General features: G+C 50.7%; 2 protein-coding genes across 2 annotated transcripts in view; both read right to left on the bottom strand.

The window, feature by feature from the left end:
• The window catches only part of ULK2 (unc-51 like autophagy activating kinase 2), a 36,268-nt gene extending 30,747 nt beyond the window's left edge, over positions 1-5,521 (bottom strand). Inside the window, exons 1-3 of the mRNA XM_069033075.1 lie at positions 4,819-5,521; positions 3,534-3,626; positions 2,286-2,327 (exon numbers count right to left, since the gene is read on the bottom strand). Of these exons, the coding sequence (XP_068889176.1) occupies positions 2,286-2,327; positions 3,534-3,626; positions 4,819-4,911 (228 nt within the window). The 5' untranslated portion in view covers positions 4,912-5,521. The remainder of the gene's footprint in view (positions 1-2,285; positions 2,328-3,533; positions 3,627-4,818) is intronic.
• A 1,178-nt stretch (positions 5,522-6,699) lies between these two features.
• On the bottom strand, positions 6,700-18,870 carry NLE1 (notchless homolog 1). Its single transcript, XM_069033330.1, has 13 exons — positions 18,859-18,870; positions 18,439-18,585; positions 18,138-18,355; positions 17,959-18,038; positions 17,624-17,700; positions 16,338-16,435; positions 14,779-14,971; positions 14,226-14,361; positions 13,901-13,947; positions 13,571-13,773; positions 12,546-12,705; positions 12,388-12,458; positions 6,700-11,922 (listed from the first exon to the last, which is right to left on the bottom strand). Exons 1-13 carry the CDS (start codon positions 18,865-18,867, stop codon positions 11,910-11,912), a joined length of 1,452 nt encoding a protein of 483 aa, XP_068889431.1. The 5' UTR covers positions 18,868-18,870; the 3' UTR covers positions 6,700-11,909.
• Positions 18,871-19,281: the final 411 nt, after the last annotated feature.

Here is a 19,281-nt window from a genome sequence, read left to right as displayed (position 1 = left end):
GAGAAAGAACCTCCTGAAAATCAATTCAAATCAAGCTTTTTGCAGCATATAAAAAAAACCCCTACTTTCATTCTCAAAAGATACATTCCAAATTGCTATGCAGGGATATAGCTTTAATCTCAAAGTATAATTTAATATTATGAGATGTGAAAATATTTATTCTTGATCACAATCAATTTACACTTTTTTCACTTAGTTTTGCCACTTTCATTGCACAGCATCTTTTCTGTCTGGAAACTCAGAGCAACAATCAGCTCTTGGCTTATTCAGCTAAACAATCTGTCAAACTGCATCTGAAACAGGACCATTTTCTTATTTCAAACTGTCTAAGGTTAAGAAAAGCTTCAGCCCAACAGAACTACAAAAATAAAACACTCCTGTTCACACTGAGAACTTCCTACTGTGACACAGACTTCACTGGCTCCAGCACTGAGGGAAAAAAAAATAGCTTCTGTAAACTTGGAAATAGCTTGAAATCCTAAAGTCTTATCTGCTGGACTGTATCACTGTGTTCACAATACTCTGGCAAACAAAAAGGGCAGCACATACTAGAACATGAAATGCTAAAGAAAATTAGTAGGTGTAACAGCCTACTAGACATGTGAATGCCTTGCATAGTGTTCATTCTTGCTGGGTTATAAATTAATGTAATCGCAGAAGTTAATGATGTCTGCCACTTCACAAACACAGCAGAAAGGGAAAAGCTTATTTGTGCAAGTGGCACACTGCTTATATCACATTTTGCAAAGCAATTCCTTCTGTAACAGCAGCATGCTGCTGCCAAGCTTTGTGTTTGCTACGAATGCATTTGAAATGTATCAAGGTACAAGACACAGGTTTGCCTTTCTCTTTGCTTTAACTGTTCATTTAATCTAAACACAATAGTTGGTGACAAGCAGCAACATCCCCTTCTCAAATGGAGCAGCACTGACCATTCAAACTGTCCTGTCACCCTTTCCTGTGGCAGAACAGAAAATCCTCAAAGTTATGTTTATAAGTAACCTTTATGTAAAGAAACCATAGGCAAGTAGAGGGCTCTGTCTCTCTTTCCTTGTGCATAAATCAAAAGAACAAGAGTCTCTCCAAAGCTCACATGTTAAATCATCAAGATCCTTAACTAGACCACTCCCCCCAGGTTGAGCTGCAGAGCTGAGTAAGGAGCCTTCACATACAAACAACTGTAAATGGTAAATCTGAAATTCAGCTGCTTACTCACACACCAACACCCTCAGTCAACAATTCCAGTTGCTTTTGAGATGTCTGGATGTACTAAATTTAGGATGCTGACAGATTATTTCCACTTAGCAATGCTCAGGAAAACCTGGTCTCCTCCAGAAGCGTAACAGACAATACTTTCCCTCTCAGAGCAGAAAGTATCATTCAAAAATGAAGAATTTTGAAGTCAAGATCCAGGAAAAACAGAGTCTATAGATTGAAACTACAAGTTTTGATGCACAGTCAGTTGCTACATGAACATCACTGCTTTTTACCAAAAGTCACTCGTGTCCTACAGCCCTAGAAAACTTGAGCCCACCTAATTTATGTCACATGAACACAGCTTTCTATAGCAAAAGATACACATCTACACTAACTAAAAGCTTTTAGCATGTGAGTGTGTAAAGACAGGAAATATTGAATGTCACAATCTCTGTTTTGTGTTGCTTTAACCATGCAATGCCCCAAAGGTGCTTCTCAGTAATTTTTTTCCATCAGTGTAACTCTGTATTTAAAATTAGATCTAAGCCCAGGAGATAAATGTATAGCTCTCATTCAAGCAGAACAAATGGCTGCACGAGCTACCTCATGTCTTATTTAGCTTTGCTCAACACTGGCAGGCCTTAGGATACAAAAATGTACTTCCTACTAAGCAGAATTCACTACCCTAGATAAGCCTGCAGAGTAACTCCTCCACTTTATCAGGCAGGACTCTGGGAATAAAGAGAGGAGAAGCAATTTAATTGAAAAGATCCAAATGTCTGCTTGGTTTTTTCACTGTACCCTGTCCTTCTGAACACACAGGCACTGGCAATAGATACATGTGATTGTGGTTTTCTGCTTCCTTCAGTTCCTCCTCACTGTGACACAAGGCTGAACACCACATTTCTTCCTCACAGAGATCTCCAAGATGCTGCTCTTGCTGCCACTTGTTTTTGCTAAATACCAAACTGATGACAGCGACAAAATAAATGGCCATTCAAAGTTTTCTACTTAGTATACACATACACATATATTTTTTCATAAATTAATTTTAATGAAAAAAAAAAAGGCATCAAAATATATTTTACCTGGACATCATAAAGAGCTACAATGTTCTCATGCTGAAGTTCCTGTAAAACAAAATATTTTTATTACGAAAATAGGTTAGTATTATTGCTATTATTAATACTACTATTATTATTAATTTAATATGCTGATAATGCTGATTTGGTGATAATAAAAGAGATTTTTTTAAGACCATCTGATGGAATTTGGAGAAAATCCCAGCTATTTTGACAGTATTTACAGGATAAGGAAGTTAGGCAACATCTTCAGAGGTCATAAAAACATTGGGTTCCAGAACTTAATGTCTGTGACTTGTTGCAGAAAGTATCAGAGCACAAGATTCTCTAATGAGCACTGAAAACTGACTAGATTTAATTTTCTACTCCTACACAATTTCTTTCTTAGTGAAGTAACCAACTAGACCACGCTCAAACCAACCTTGCTTTTAGAGTACAAAGAAAATTAAACCAAATAACATTAAATGAAACTCATGGGACAGCTCATGCTTTATTTTTAACTTTTGTTTGTCAAGTACTTGCAGCACACTCATACACCCAACACTACAACTTCTGGTGTATAATAAGTAAATGAGTATATAATAGTATATAAAGTAGTGATGTATCTCGAGAAGCTCAGAAACATGGGAAGAAAGCAGCACTCATTATTACTGCAAAGCTGTGTGAAATGAGATGTGAAATTCAGAGAGCAGGGAATGCTGAATGACCACCCAAGGAGATGTTTCCATAAAATAACACTGAAAAACTGAAGGATGCTCTGTTACATTTCCTCTGTTAGAGCCACACTCCACATTTTAAGGCAATTATCACAGGTCAGAAGTGGGCAGCTGCTTCAGGAATCAAAGTCAGATCACTGATTTCAGCTTTCAAGGCAGCTTTGAGCAAAAAAGTTGCAGAAAGATCAAAGACTGATGCTTCACCCTCAGCTATGATCTGCTGGGAAAAGGTGCCACATTGGCCATCCAGAAGGACAAAGTCTTCCACACGTGCCATAAGCAAAGCACAGAGACTGGTTCCACAGCACCTTCTGCTTTTAACTACAAAAGCATGCTCATAATCTGTTCTGAGACATTTCCAGAACTAAGGCTGTATCTTTTTCTGTTTTTCTTAGTATTTTTATTTCTGGATCCCTAACAAAGAAACAGCACAACAGCAATTACTGTGATACCACCCATGACCTGGAATGAACTAGGTCAGAAGTCTCTTTTCCTTTTCAAGGAAAGCAGCTTTAAAAATCACTGCAAATTAGCATACCTTTAAGATTTTTATTTCTTTTCCAAGTAGGATTTGTGACTTCGACAAGTTCTTTTTGTTAATACTCTTTATGGCTACTTCCCAATCAGTTTTCTGGAAGCAAACAAAAAAAAGTATTGTCAGTTTACTTTTTTTTTGGTTTTTTTAACTTTATCCTCTAACAACTATCCAGTAAAGCATTGAGAAAAAGTTGCAAGATCACCCCTCCTCTACCCACCAGCGATTACTACATCACATGATACCATCAAGAACTATTTCATTCCACAATAGCTTAGACAGCTATTAAAATCCAGCTTCAGCTACATTGCATTTTAATGAATTCCAAAGCATTTTAAAAAACCCCCAAAAAACAAGTAACCATATCCCATTTATTTTTTGGTAGCAGTGCTATATATCTGCTTTTTTAGCCTTCTCACAATGATCAAGTTACTTTTAGTGTCCTTAAAGGACTTCTCATTTTCAGCCTTTTTATGCTCTGTGGATGAGAACTGCTCCGTTTTAAGTAAGCTTATATATTTTCTATTTATAAATTATTCAAAAATAAACTGACTATTTATTTGTGAGGTGGGAGTACCTCCATTGGCCTTTAAAGTTTCCGTTTCCCTTTCTCCCCCCTTTTTTTTTTTAACCCCAAAATCACTGCACTGTGCCTCTCCAAGATGTGAGTGCCGCCTTAATCCTCCAAAATGTTAAATCTGAAGGGCTGTTTTCTGGAAAGCAAAGCTCTTTAGGCACCAGAATAAACTCACAGCATCAAGAAACCATAACGTAACTATGAATATCCGGGGAGATTAGCAAGTCACGCCAGGAAACCAGACACCTCTGAATTTAAGAAATCTTCAGCCAATCCCAAAGGAGACAATTTTCCATTAGATCCCTCGTTATCCAGCGAGATAAACATGACCCTCCCGACAAACAAAGGGCTCAGCCTCCCCTACAGCTGCAACTCTCCCCTCGCCGCTATGTCAGGGAGCTGCCAACAGCGGGGAGGAGCGGTGGGACCGCGGACAGGCCGGTGGGGTTGAAGGAAGGGAAAAAATAGAGGGTTTATGGATGCCGGGGCCGGATCCCGGCTCAGGGCCGCGGGGCAGCCCCGGGCCTCTGCCCAGCCCGCACCTCCTTCGGCTCTTTTTTCTCCCCGAACACCCAAACCACGTCAAAACTCCCCAGAGGACACAAACACCACCACCACCGCCGCAGCTGTCACCCACCCGAGGGGCTCTGTCAGCCCCGGGTTGTGTAACCAGCCCCGCTCCGGCTGCGGGCGAAGCCCGTCGCTGTTTACCTTGCGGTGGCGACCTTTGAAGACCACAGCAAAGGCTCCGTGTCCTATCAGGTCCTTCTTGCTGTACTCAAAGTCCCCCACCACCTCCATCATCCCTCAGCGGGGCATGAAGCCCCCGGGAAGGACGGAGGCAAAACAAAGGGGCTTCTTCCTCCAGCTACAGCCGCCTCACGGCAGCCGGCGGCGGGGTGGGAGCCTGCCCCGGTCCTGGCTGCCCCCGGCGGCGGGGGCAGCTCCTCTCATTCCGCCGCAGACCCCCGGGCCGGCGGGGCTGCTGCAGGGCGTCACCGAAGCGAGGGGCTCCGTCGGGCATGGGGAGGGGAAAGAGGGGAATCTCAGGGGCCGGGTGTGAGCGGACAGCGCGGCATCGGAGCCGGGACGACGGGCCTTCTCAGCGGGGAAGGGAGCTCCGTGCCCTGCCGCTGCCCGGCCCCATGGCCCCGCCACAGCGGGGGCTGCCGGCGCCGCGGCCCCGCTCAGGGACCGAACCCCAGAGCATCCAGCGACGCGGGGGGAGGCGCGGCCCACAGCTCCGGGGGTGGCTGTCGCTGTCGCCGCCGCAGCCCCCTCGGGAGGGGAGGAAGCAGTGAGGGTGCGGACGGGGGATCTCAGGCCGCCAGCGCCTCCCGGGGCTCCTGCCGCTCGACCAGCTCCTGCACAGAGATCCGCACTCGGCCAGCCCCGGCTGCGAGTGCCCAGCCCTCCGCGCCGCCCCGCGGCTTTTATAGGCCGCAGTGCGCAGGCCCGGGCGCTCGGGTTGCTTCCGCCGGCGGCCAAAGAGTGCCTCACCCCGGGTAACCCGGCGGTCTCGCCACCGCCAGCGCCTCAGAGCGGACCGGACCGGACCGGATCGGATCGGATCGGGGCCATAGCCCTGAGCCCGCCGAGCCCTCCCCGGGCCGCACCCGTCCCGTCAGGGCTCCAGGGGCCCGTTCGGGTCGTCCCCTCAGGGAGGATGGTGACCCAGGCCTCTGGGTCCCCCTCTGCACCCACCCTTGCCCTCACGCCGGAGCCGGGGTAGAGAGGCGAAACTCAGCTCGCCACGCCCGGCCATCACTTCAGCCCTTTCCTCGGCCGCCTCAGGCCCACCCACCCAGTCAGGACAACGCTGAGGGGCCACCAGGAGAAGAGGGAGGACCGGAGGTGCACAGGACAAGAGCCGGGACAGCCAGCAGCCAGAGTGGGAAGGCAGGTATTGGATCATCCCAGGGTTCCAAGGCAGTGGCACTGTTTACACAACACCTCCGGGTCACACACTCTCAGCCCTGTCCCTGCTCCAGCAGAGAGCAAGACACTCCCTCAAACCTGAAACAAGGGATTTCAATGAATGGAGAGGCAATGGAGGAACGGGCACACAAAGTGCTGCGAGCCAAAGACACTTGGAGTTGTTTTCTCCCTTTATAAGGAGAACAACGCCTGTAATTTATAGCGCCTGCCTCCCAGCGCTTTTAGATCAGCCTGGGGCTGTTTACAGCACGTACAAACATTAAAAAAAAACCAACCAGCCACCGAACAACAGTCACATGGTGCCTTTGACCTTCACCTCCAGGTTTACGTAATTATGCTCCTTTCCTCTGTTTTCCATTCCTCACTGCTCTCTTCACCCCCCCTCCATCCATGTTCTCCATCACACCACCTCCACATCCCAGTTTCAGGCTCTTTCAGGCTTCCCCAAGATCCCCACGGGCCCCAGTGGATTCAGGGTGTGCACTGGGGTCACACAGGACAGAGCTGTGACCCCACACAGCTGTGCTGTGCCTTCCCTGACGTGACACAGGCTCTACTTTCAGTGTCACCAGATCAAAATACAGACTGAGTGAAAAGTTCTGCACTTGGGCCTCTCCCCATTCTTCACTTATCTCCCTTGGCCTTCCAGCACTCAAAACCAGGCACACTACTGGAGCTGTGTGCTATGTCAGAACCTCCAGAGCTAAAGACTTCTCCACAGTGCACTTAAATTAAAAAAATATCCAGCAAGAGATTCTTAAGGAAAGATTGACAGCTTTATCAAGGACATTTTAAGCTATTAGAGGCGTCCTAAGAAATCTGTTTAGTGCCAAAGAGAACCAAAGGGCTTTAAAACCCCTCAAAAATGAATCCCCCCTTTATTTGGTGAAGTTTTGAGCTCCCACCCAAAATCCACCCATGGCACTACCCCAACAAACAACGTTGAGAAAGTGAAGTTGATCAATAATTTCAACAGCTCGGAACACCCCGTGGAAAGAATAAATAAGATGTAAAAATATTCCGAGTTAACCATAAATTAAAGTGTTGGTAGTAACAGACACTTTGTGATACGCTTCACAGTACCCCTTTAAACCAGGAAAAAAGCCCACAAGCTTCCATGTGTTAAACATTCTGATTCATAATTTCCCTGAGAACTGGTTGTCTATTGCCATCCACCAATTCTCACTTCAGTATTAATGCTCTCAGCGCCAGCGTGTATCCTCACCCCAAAATCAATGTCACAAGCTGCATTTAAAAAGGAATTCATTCAGAAGATGCCTTTTGAGCAGATGAAAGTCACAACAGCCATTACTAAGCCACCCATTCTGCATCACACTTGCGAACCAAGACACATTTCCCAACACATTTCCCTTCGGCAGCAGCACTGCCTGATGTCCTTTTGTCCTCGTAATGGGGCTGGAGCCCTGGAGCAGGTTTGTTTCAGCACAGCAAGGACAAACAGCCAGGAGCGGCAGGGAGGTTTGACCGGAATAACTAAACACCCTGCGCTGGGATCCGAGCGGGATCCGAGGGCTCAAACAGCGCTCGCTGGAGGCTGCGGGATTTGCATGCGGGTCACTCCTTCCAGCTGGGTCCTTGACTGGCAGCTGGGGGAGCTTCTGGGTGTCAGTAACTCCAGCATCCAGACTACAAAGAACCTAGGAACAGCACCTTCGCTTGCTTTTGCTGCTGGAAGAGCTCAGAGACAGAATGGACTGAATTCACCCCTCCCAAAGGGAGGCTCGTTACTGGAGATGTTGGGAGTGATGCAGGAAAACCCCAAGGGGCTCATGCTGCTCCTACACACAGATATCTGACATTCAGCCCTGTATCCTGCAGCACCCGGGGGATGCTCTGCTCTGACGATGCAGCAGGACACTGAAACACTCAGCGTGCTCCAAAAGCACAGCCAGGGCACCACTACCCTGTCTGATCTACCCCAGGGATCCCTCAAAAACACGGAGCACTGTGTCCTGAGTTGGTTCATTTTTAACATCACGCTCTGCAGGAGCTGCAGCCCACTGAGAGAGACCACCAGCAACCTACAGTTCTGCAACCACCCATTCACAGAGTGAAGAAAACAGAACAGCAGTACTGAAGATGGCTCTGGGGCTCCTTCCCAGCTGCACTGCTTTGTTTCAGACAAATTAGTCCCTCAGTTGTGAGCCAGGACTTCTGATCACAAGAGCCACACATCTAGGAAGGAATTAGCAACTTCCAGGTTGCTTGTCTGAGTGCAGAGAAGGATGCTTTCACCTGGTAGCAGCTCCACAGAGCACAGACATCACTGCCCTGAGTTTTCTTAAGACCTTTCGTCCTCAAAAAGCACTAATGGACTTCACAGCAAGCCCATTTCTGCCATACCACACCACCAAAATGCAGCCCTGAGGTAGAAACATCACCTGAACAGGGCCTGGGTTGACCCAAAAAAAAAGCAGAACACAGCTGCTTTTCCTACTTTTCATGCAGAACAATGAATGAAGTTCATTTTCTTCCTATTCATTGAAAGATTTTTCTGGTCTGTCTCTCCCCAGGCTATAAACTTGCACATGGAAATTAAATTACAGATCTGGGAAAATATTCAAGAGATCATCTGAGTTGAACAGAACAGGAACATGTGGCTGCAAGGACCCAGGGAGCACAACACACACTCCACTTGCACAGATAAGCAGGACACGGTCCCAAGAACATTTTCACAGGGATTTTAAGGCATCACTTATCTAAATCAGCTCCCAAAGGCAGGAGTCAGTGCTATCTACTTCACTCCAGGTGTTCTTACCACATCCTTCTATCCCTCCCTCCATCACACTCAGGAATTCATTAAACAGGTAAACCTTCCTCAGAGGACTGGCACACTTCCCAATCCTTATCACCACTGTCCTCCCATTGGGATTTGCAACAAAATTAATGGTGGCATCGGCTGAGCTTTTAAAGGAGAAAGTGTCAGAGGGCTCTGCAGGACAGTTCTTGGTTATGCTTAAAATTATTCTTGTATTACCAGTGAAAAATAACGCCCTTGTGGTAAGAAAACCTGTGTGGGATGTTTAATGAGTAACTCAGGAGGAACTGGACTGAAAAATGGGAGCAGACCCCAAGATTCCTATCAGACAGCACTGGAGCTCAGGCATTTCAGTAGGTTTTCTGTAAGGTCGGTGCTGCTGAGGCCAGAACAGCAATCAGAAAGCTCCAGCCTACCTTCTAGATTTGTCCTTTAACAAAAAGTAACATCTTTCCCATTAATAACGCCATCAACCCAAATTTGCATCTGCAATTGCCCAAATTAGCTAATTAAAGCTCCCATCCCCAGCGCCGGCGGAGCGAGGGAGGTCACGCGCTCGCTGCGGCTCCTGCCAAGCAGGAGCCAGCTCTGGAGGGAAGGGCAGCAGCTCTTCCTTCCCCGGTGCCTCAGCAGGCAGGAGACTGCAGCCAGGCCCGGGAAATGCCGCATTCAAATAAAACTGGGAGGGAGGAGTGTTAGGGAATTGCTTAGGAATACAGCTGGAGCAGGGCCAGCACTTAGTATGCATGGAGGCTGGTGCTGTGTGAATGGTAAAAATAGCAGCAGATGCTTAGATAAGAAAATACAATTTGGTGTACATGCAAACCCATCATAGAGCGTGGTTCCAAAATCTACCCGCTATCAGATCAAAGGAAGATTAAGGCTGAGAGCTTATTTTGGTGTAAACTTAGTTGCAAGGCCCTTTCTTTCTTCAAGAGGTCTCACTTCCCTTTGGAAAACCTTTCTGCTCCAGCATTAGGAAGGTGGGTTTTAATCAGGCTTTATGTCATAGAAGCAGAGCCTGAAGGGACGGCAGGAGCAGGTCAGAGGGCACAGTGATGGCTTTGGTTTGGAAATCAGGGGACAAGGTGCACTGATTTTTTAGGTACACCTACACACATGCACAGCCAAGCCAGTTCCCACAGGCAGGATCACTTCCCTGAGCTCTGATACATCCCTGCCTCCAACACAAAACACACCATGGATTGACAGGGCACGGTGACCCTGTGCAGCGCTCCAGGGGAGGAAGCAGAGAATGATGATTCTTCACTCAGGAAGAGCCACGTGCAACCAGGAGCTGCTGCTTCCAGCAAGTCAGACTTGGGGACGGAGAGCTGAACTCCCAAAGATGGATCATTTCCTTTAGCACAGGCACGCCAAAAAACCTGGAAACCAGGCAGGCTTCTTGGCTGTTACCAGTGACCTGTTCCTCTTCTTCCCAAGGGCACAGCAGTCCATGGAGGCAGAATTATCAGCTGGTTTTAAACCACCCTGTCCCACAACATTTACCTCAGTGAATTACGAAAGGTTTATGCAGATGGACGCAACGTGGCCCTCACTGTCAGCAAGAACCAGCTGGAGGAAGCACCCTAATGAAAGATCAGGTATGGGATACTGAGCTCTTCCCAAAAGATCCCATAGAGATAGATCCCTGCTGACTTGGCTGGCAGAAAGAGACACTAACACCAACAGGAACCACAAATTGTCTTCTCAGTCATATTAAAGATTTAACCCTTTGTTCCACCCTTTGGCTCATCTGAACACTTGCAGACAAGCAAAAGGCCACTACTACACGATCTTAATTCTCCAAAGCAATCATGACAGCAGGCATAAAGTCCTAAAATGCATCTTTGCAGCTGGGAAGCGTCTGAGACCCAAACTCCTATTCTGAATTGTAGTACTCACTGAGTGTGAGGGCTATGGAGAACGTTTTGACCTTCATGCTAACCTGCTGCAACTGAATCTGACAGTGTAATTTCTGCTCCTTATCAATCACATCTTGATTTTCTCTGTTTCATAAGCATCCTGGAAATAAACACTTAGTCCAGGTCTATTTGCCCCACAATGGCTGGAAGCCTGAACTGACTGTCACAAGCAAACTTACAAATACCCAACTGACAGTGTGAATCCCTCTCACCCACTGGGCAAGTAAATGCATTTTAGAAATTCCAGGAGCCAGCTCTGTGCAATGGAAATATTGCTATTTTCTGTGTCAGTTCCAGCCCTGCTGTCAGCACCTATCCAGGGCAAGGGACAAGTGCCACACAAAATTCCTGCTCCATTCTTCCCCTTCCCCACCCTATCCTTCCTTCCCCCCGAGCCAGTGGTGGATGGGAAATGGACACTCTCTCCCCTGTTCAGAGGCACAAGAGTCTCATTTTCCCATTCCCAAGAGCTGTTGAGACCTGAAAACTCAGCACAGCTCCAGCAGTCATTTGAAGTCCATGCCTGTTGCACCCTGAACAGATTAGCAAAGGAGTTATCTGCTGTGGATGAAGAGGATCACTGGCAGATAATGCTCAGCACAGCCCACAGAGAAACAGGCTGTGTGGAAAGGCAAAGCCTTACTGGAATGATGAGAAGCCCCAAGTCCTCATTCTCAGCAGATCTTTGTCCCAGACACACAGCCAAGCACAATTCTGCAATGTAATGATGTGCTGAATTTTCCCATTTCTCTCTCTCTCTGAAGGCCACACAAGGACAACCTTTTCTGTTCCCACTAAAACCCTCTTCTCCACAGGATTCTTCACAGAGCAAGAAAGGGCACGAGCAGTCTCCACCCTTTGCTTGCCCCTTTCAGGACAGTGGCTACTGTGAGGCTGAAATTCCAAAAAAAAAGCCAGTTGACATGGAGGCAGATGAGATATCCCTCCTGTGATGTTCAGAGGAAATCATCCTGCAATGCACAGCTCTTAATAAGAACTAAAATGAAAATTTCCTGAAATAAATATAAGGAAAGCATCCATGAGGGAGAGTTGCCAGTGGGAACATGGAGCCGTGTTTGGGTCAACCTCTGTCATCCATCACCTTGGAGATCTCCCAGGATCGTGCCGAGGGCAGGACCAGCAGCTCCATGTCACTGTTCCTATCGACGCCATCTGGAAAGGGAAAGAGCTGCTGTGTCCCTGTGGTGGGGCACCAGCTCTGCCACAGGGCCCAGCAGGCACCAGACAAGAGCAGCACAGCAGGGACCTGGGGTCACCAGCCACAGTCAAATGGCAACCAGCTCCTGGGAATTTGTCTGCATAACTGGGAGAGGGGAGAAGGTCAGAAAGGAAGGCCTGACCAGCTGGTGCAACTGCTCCTTCCCCTTTCCAGGAGTCAAAACATCTGAGTCAAATTTCACCCTGACTGCTCGGCTGGAGGGGCTCTGCTTCCTAGATATCTCCCAGCAACAGTTCCTGCCCTGAAAGAGGTCAGGTCTCCAAGCTGGAATTTGACCCAGTGCTGTGCTCTCTGCAAGGAGATCGTGCCCTAACCATGCAGGTCTCTGCAAGGGCACTGTGGCTCTGAGGGACACGTGGAGCAGCTGCAACATCCTCACAGACAAACAGGTTACTCACATCCGCAAACACTTGTCCTTCCCTCCGCTCGCTACCCTCTGTCCGTCCGGGCTCCAATCTGCTGCATACACCTGGTGTGATGGAAACCACAGTCACCTCTGCTGGGAGGAGGGATCACTCCTGCCTCCCAAACACCTCAGCTCCACCAGGGACCTCACCTCATCGGCATGGCCAGGCAGATCGATGGCCAGTTTCTTGGTCTTGGCATCCCAGACCTTGAGGGTGCTGTCGCTGCTGCCGCTCACCAGCAAGCGGCTGTCGGCTGACCAGGCGATCTGGTACACGGCCGAGACGTGGCCCCTCAGCGACGTCAGGTACCTGGGGACAAGGACAGGCTGTTAGAGCAGCAGGCTTTGGTCCAAACCTGTCCTTGCCTTCGTGTTTCTTCACCAGCACAGTCACGGGATGCCCAGAACACTCCAGGCAGTCAATTGCTACACAGAGTCCACCTAAAAACCTTCCCAAGTGGGCTCAGAACCTTCTAGAGGATGACTCTTCATCTCACCCTCTCTGCCAAGAAACCTTTATCCAGCTTCAGCCTCACTGCACAGGCATGTTCTTCCCTCTCTGGCTGAGCAGCCTGGATTTAGAAGGACCTTTAAAATCACTGACATGAAAGCCAAACTCATGAGCATTAAGGTTGGTTTGCAAGGGAGGACTGCTGCCCCCAGGAGCTCACCAGTACTCCAGCTGAAAGTTAAAAGCTGGATTACAGGGGCATCCAAATACTAACAGCACTACTTGTAACTACAAGAATTTGCATCATCCAGAACAAGCTGTTCTCTGGCACAAGAACTATTTAAACTGGGTCAGCCTCCAGTTCCCAACACACACATCTTCAGGAGATCAGTGGAGTGGAACATCCCATCCCACCACAGCTGCGCCTGCCCCGGAGAACTGACCCTGCAGCAACAGGGTGTGCACACAGGTGCCAGGCAGGGCTGTGGTTGAGTCACAGAGGGGCTGCACACACTAAGCCCAGGTACCTTGACACAAGAAAAGCCAGACAAGGGACTTCCTGAGGGCAGAAAAAGGCAGAGGCAGCAGAGTGACTTTGAGTTCAAGCTACAGAACACACCAGGGAGCTGCTGGCAATGTCACTGCGGCCCATCCCTGTGCATCCTGTGTGTTCCACACAGACTCCATAGCAGCACCACCCCTGTAACAGAACAAACCAACTCACTTTCCTGTCCTACCATCCCAGAGCTTTATGGACTTGTCAAAGGAAGCACTAGCTATTATCCGGGTGTCTGGTGAGAAGAGGACTTGGTTAATCAATGCTTGGTGGCCTGTCATTCTCTCCAGCGGCTTCTTGTCTTCTGCTGGTCTCCAAAGAAACAGGGTGAAATCATCTGACCCCGAGACGAGCCTTTCTGGTTCCTGGCCCTGAAAAAGGGATGAAAGTCTTGTACAAGCCAGGTGTGGAGAGCTCGGAAGCACACCAGTGTTGGGGTGTCCACTGCTTTCACCAGTGACAGTGTTAGAAGTGACAGCAGGGACAAAAGGGACTTACCCGGACTTGGTTGTACCTCTGCAGTGCCCTGTCTTTCAGTTCTGCCACTGAAAAAAGGAAAAGGAGAGTGAAAGAGAGATTGGCAATCCTTAGATGAAAAGAAACTTTATAACCTTGTCATGCCAATTCCAACCCTGGCTCTGTGGGTTAAGCAGGAGCATTTGAGATTGCTTAATTTGCTAAAGGCAATTTGGGAGCAAAAGCCCGTGGAAACAAAGCGGCCTCCCCATCCCCCAGACTGCTCCACCCTGGCACAGGCAAGGAAAATCTTGACTTCCAGCACGACCAGTCCTCCCCCAGCCTCCAGCACGGGTGCTGCACTCACAGGAGCCTCTGACATCCTGGGGGTTGATGGTGGCCTCGGCCGGCTCGAAGGCGCCGGTGCGGAGAACGTAGTCGGTGCTCAGGGCCATAGTGTTCACCCAGTGAGCGTGGCCCTGCAGCGTGCGGCACAGAACCCCCTGGGGACAAAGCCACCCTCAGACAGGGACAGGCAGGACACAGCCAGGCTGCACAGCAGACCCAGCGGGCTGCAGGGAACAACCCCAAACTTTCCAAACCTGCCTGCCCCAGCTGCAGGCAGGCTAAGCAGTGAAGACACAACACTGTTAAGCTTCAGAAATCAGTTTCCCTTGCACAACACCCATCAGCTCAGGTTGCTCCAGGGATGTTTCCAGCTTTTAGTCCCATTTAATGCTCTTAAGGATAAAAACATCATACAACAGCTACCCCTTGCAAATGGTGTCAAGCAACAGGTCAAAAAGATACAGCAGCTCTTGTTTTTCAGGGCACAAGTTGTGCCAGGAAGAGCAGACAAAGCTACCCCACAATGTGCCCAGCCTCCTTTGCCAGCAGCCCAAGGGCAGCCCCTCACTTACATCCTGGCTCCTCCAGACTTTGATGGTCCTGTCCTGGGAGGAGGAGTAGAGCAAGCCATCGCCCCCCCACTTCACACAGGTCACCGACTGCGTGTGGCTCGTGAGGATTTTGTCACAGCGGCCCATCAGCGTGTCCCAGATGCGGATGCTGCCATCCTTGGAGGCGCTGGCCAGGTAACGGCACTCTGGGTTTCTGGCCAAAGAGATCAAATCCATTTGTGCAGCTCCCCTGAGCTCCTTCCCCACCAGCCCCAGAGGATTCAAGGGTCCAGCAGGCAAAAAATTACAACTTTCTTTGGGCTCAAGATCAGAGAGAGGCCAGAAAGGGGCAGAGAACTGACCTACAGAGAACAAGCTCTCACAAGGCAGGGGAGAGGCTGACAAATGCTTCCTCCAAACCGACTCCTGGGATGCACATTGGAGGAATCAACCCATGGTAAACCTGGCAGCTGAGCCCTTGGCAATGACCCTGTTTGCACAGCTCTAACCCACTGGCTAACAAGGGCACCACAAACTGGCACCTTCCCTAGGCACAGGTTGGGAAGATACCGGGGCAGAGGATCAGCCTCACAGATAGCACAGATCCATGGCATTGGGAATGTGTTGGATGTTCCCCTGCCTCTACCATGCTTCATTTCCAGCCTGTGGACAGAGTGCTGTTGTGCTGGCAGGGCCGAAAGGAGCAATGTCCATCCACATGGCTAAGGAGGCAAATTGAACACATCTGGAAGCAGCTGGCCACAACCCAGCAAGGACAGGGCAGCCACAACCCTTTGTCCTTTGCACATCATCACTCTGCATGGTGGCACCAGCAGTGGGGAAGAGCACAGCCCCTCCCATTGCACTGGAACTGGCTGAAGATAGAGAACTGCAGCCTTGGCAGGGTTATGTCTCTCCATTTCCTCATCTTCCTCTACAATCATTTTTTGCTAATCCAGTTAATTGTCTGCAAATAGCTGGAGCTTCCTACTGGCAAATTCAATTTGCAGGGCTCTGCTCTGAAGGGGCCCTTTTTCTTTCTTTTTTATTTATTTCTGCAACATCTTGGATTAATGGCTGCAACTGGCCCCCTCCACCCACCTCTCCCAGAGGGAGCTTTAGCTGATCGAAGGGATAAGGGGATTGTACAGTTAATCATCCCTCATGATAAACCAACGGGATGACAGAGGCCAGCAGGGTCAGGACAGCAGACAGGAGTGCTCTGCCCTTGAACACCACCAGGCTTCCCTGCTCCCACCTCAGCATGCCTGGAGCAGCACATCAGTGTTTGTCCAGCACCACAAAAGCAGTGTTTTCCACAGGCAGGTGTGTCTTTTTCCCAGGGGAAAACAGACACAGCCTGGCAGTGATTCCCCAGCAGCTCATGGGGACTGTGAGCAGCAGCTGGGACTCCTGGCTCCCAGCTGCACACATTTTTCCCAGCTCACCTTGAGAGCTGTTCTCCTACATGGGCTTTTTCTCCATAACAGGAGAAAGGCAAACAGGAGCAATGCCCTTCAGGTCAGGCTGCTCTTTTCCATAGGAGCAAAGGGGAAGGGCTGAGCTGGCCCTACACTTACATGTGGAGTGGTTCCCAGCACAGACATGTGATCCATTTGGAGTGGCCAGAGAGCACCCGGCCGATCTGGCTGCCAGTGGCTGGGTCCCAGAGAAAGATCTGTCCAAGAGAGGAAGCACGAGGGTCACGTCAGGCCACAGACATCATGTGAGTCCCAGAGATGTTGGAGCTCCATTTAGAAAGCAGAGGTGTCCTTGGGATCGTGTTTGCTCGCAGGGAGCAGCAAGGGAAGGGGGCTGGATGCCTTTCCAGGTCCCTGCAGCAATCAGCTGACACCCAAAAGAATGAGACCTGATTGCCCTCCTCTCTGCCTACAACACTGCTGCTACAAACTTATCTGACTCAACTCAAAAAGAATACAGGTCCCCAAAAAGCCACCTGGTTCCAGAGACTCAGTGAGTGTTTGCAGAGCACAGTGAAAGCCACAGCGTGCTAAACGCTGCTGATTATCGGATCCTGTGGGTGGGACACATGCTGGTTTTCTCTTGTTGATTCTCTCTCTACATAAATGTTCATCTTAAGAGCCAAGGCATTAGTCATCTCCTACTTAAGAACCTGGGAAAAATAGGGAAAAGGAGGACAAGCAGCTCTCTGGGTTCAGTTAAAGGCAGACCAGCACCAAACCACGGCAAAACTACCCTGGCCCAGGACATTTCCTCGGGATTGGCATCACAACTTTGGCAGCTCTGTGAGTGCTCTCATTGCTCCCAGACCATTCAAAAGGTCAGACAGAGCGACTGCCCCTCAGCAGCGCAGCTCCCATTTAACCACATGCTCCTGCTTCCCCAGGCATTTCTGCACTTCAAGCACACAAATTCTGCCCCACAGCGGGGTATGAGCCCCCTTCACATTCCTGCAAGAGGGAATTTGGCCACATCTGTTGGGAACACTGAACAGGCTGCTGCTGCACGTCTGGGTCACGCTAACAGCAGCCCTGGCTTGGCCGGGTGATACCCGTCCTCACTCCAGACACCTCCCTTGTGATGGAGCTGCTTGCCAAGGACCACATCCACAGCCTGGACTCTTTCTGGCACGGAGGGAAAAGCGTCTGCCACAAGACAGCAGGACTCAGCAGCAAGAGCTCCACAAGGTGACAATGCCAGAGCTCTGCCTGGCACAGAGATGCTTCTCGCAATACTGTGACACATCCACACACAAAGCTCCTCTGGGGAGTGGGAATCCTGCTCAAAACAATGCGATACACCCCTCACGCCCCAGAAAAAACAAGCCTTTGCCCTTAATCCCCCACAGACCCCCCAGCCCCACACCAAGGGAGCCCACACGTACCTGGCTGTTCTTGCAGCCCGAGGCCAGTTTCTTGCCATCAGGTGACCAAGCGATGCTGAGCACCCAGTGCCGGTGACCTGGCAGAGAGAGCGTGAGTGGGTGTGAGTGGAGAGCTGTGACTGTCCCTGGTATCCCAGCAGGAAGGCACTCCGTGTTCCTCCTGGCCACCCCCTCTTGTTCCACTTTGTTAGAGAGGTTCTCCCTCCCCAAGCTGCAGTCCCAGCCTGGACAGCTCAAGCAGCACCAGGCTCTGCTCTGCTTGTCCCCTCAAGCAGACAGGGGGTGCATGAGAAACGGGGGCATGAGTTGCCCTCTTGGGACACCCCTGCACCCACCTTTGGCCGTGAACTGCGGTGTTTCCGTGCTGAGGTCCCAGAAGCGGACAGTGGTGTCTCCAGAGCCACTCGCCAGGTACCTGGGAGGGGAGGAACAGCTCAGCACAGTGTCCCCAGGACAGGACAACGGCAGCTGCTGCCTTGCCCTGATCCCCCCCTCTGCAGCCAGACCCTCGTACTTTCCAGTGGGGCTGAAGGCCACGGAGATGACGGCCTCGGTGTGTCCCTCCAGGGAGCTGGTGCAGCGCGTCACTGCCCGCACCCTGAACACCGCCTGCGGCTGGTAGATGATGTCCAGGACCTTCTCTGTCTCCACGCTTTGCCCTGCCAGGGTCTTCTCCAGAGACGCCACGATCTCGGCATCATGGACGAAGAAGGCCAGAGGCACCGGCTCATCCTGCGGGAGAATGGGCAGGTGAGGCAGCGAGAAGCCGCGCTGGGCCGGGCTGGGGATGCCGGGGAGTTCGGGAGGGGTCTCACCTTCTGTAGGAGGGCGTTGCAGACCAGCTGCAGCTTGTCCGGGGTGATGGTGACCGGGACGTCGAAGGGGGAGCCCAGGCACTCCCCTGCCTCATCCCGGAATTGGATCAGGAGCCGCTGCACATCCTCCTCGTCCGGCGACATGCTCTGCGGGACAGTGGGCTCAGCGCCGGGAATCCCACCACGGGCAGCGACACCCGCGTGGGGAGGAGGAGACTCTACAGGGGGACCCCGCGTAGGGCCCGTGGGAGGGAGAAACACCCGGCACCGCGCAGGACCCCGCACGGGATGGGGTCAGCAGGAGCCACACGGGGGAACCCCAGACGAACGAGGAGACCCCGGAGCGCCGCAGCACTCCCACCCCTGCAGCGTCCAGGTGCTGCCCATGCCCATCCCCATCCCGATCCCGCTCCCGCTCACCGCGGCCATGTGCGCGCGCGCCCCACGTGGGCCGGAAGCGGCGTTGCCGGGCGGGAGCGCCCGAGCGCGGCGCTGCTGCCCCCTGGCGGCCGGCGGTGCGCGCCGCGCTCGCTCCGGAGCCGCGGGTTCGAGGCCGCGCCGGGACAGCTCCCGCGGGGCCCACGCGCGTGGATCTCACCGCGGCTCTGAAACCCCAGGGCTGCGATACCAAAGCGACCCAAGACAGGCCGAGCCGCTCACGCTCAATCCGGCCCACAGCTTAAGGAAACACAGCGCTGAGCAATAGCCATACCCTAATCCGGGCCCTGCAATCCCTGAACACACCCAGGGTTAGTCGGGATCCTGCCCGGGGGGAAACTGAGTCAGGGGTGCACTAAAATGGGGGAGAGTTTATCTCAGAGAATTCAGAAGTGTGGTTCAATA

The sequence above is a fragment of the Aphelocoma coerulescens genome, chromosome 19, assembly GCF_041296385.1.
Source record: "Aphelocoma coerulescens isolate FSJ_1873_10779 chromosome 19, UR_Acoe_1.0, whole genome shotgun sequence".
In the NCBI taxonomy this organism is placed as follows: Eukaryota; Metazoa; Chordata; class Aves; order Passeriformes; family Corvidae; genus Aphelocoma; species Aphelocoma coerulescens.
The sequence above is the reverse complement of the archived record's forward strand: the minus strand, read 5'-3'. Positions and strand labels throughout refer to the sequence as shown.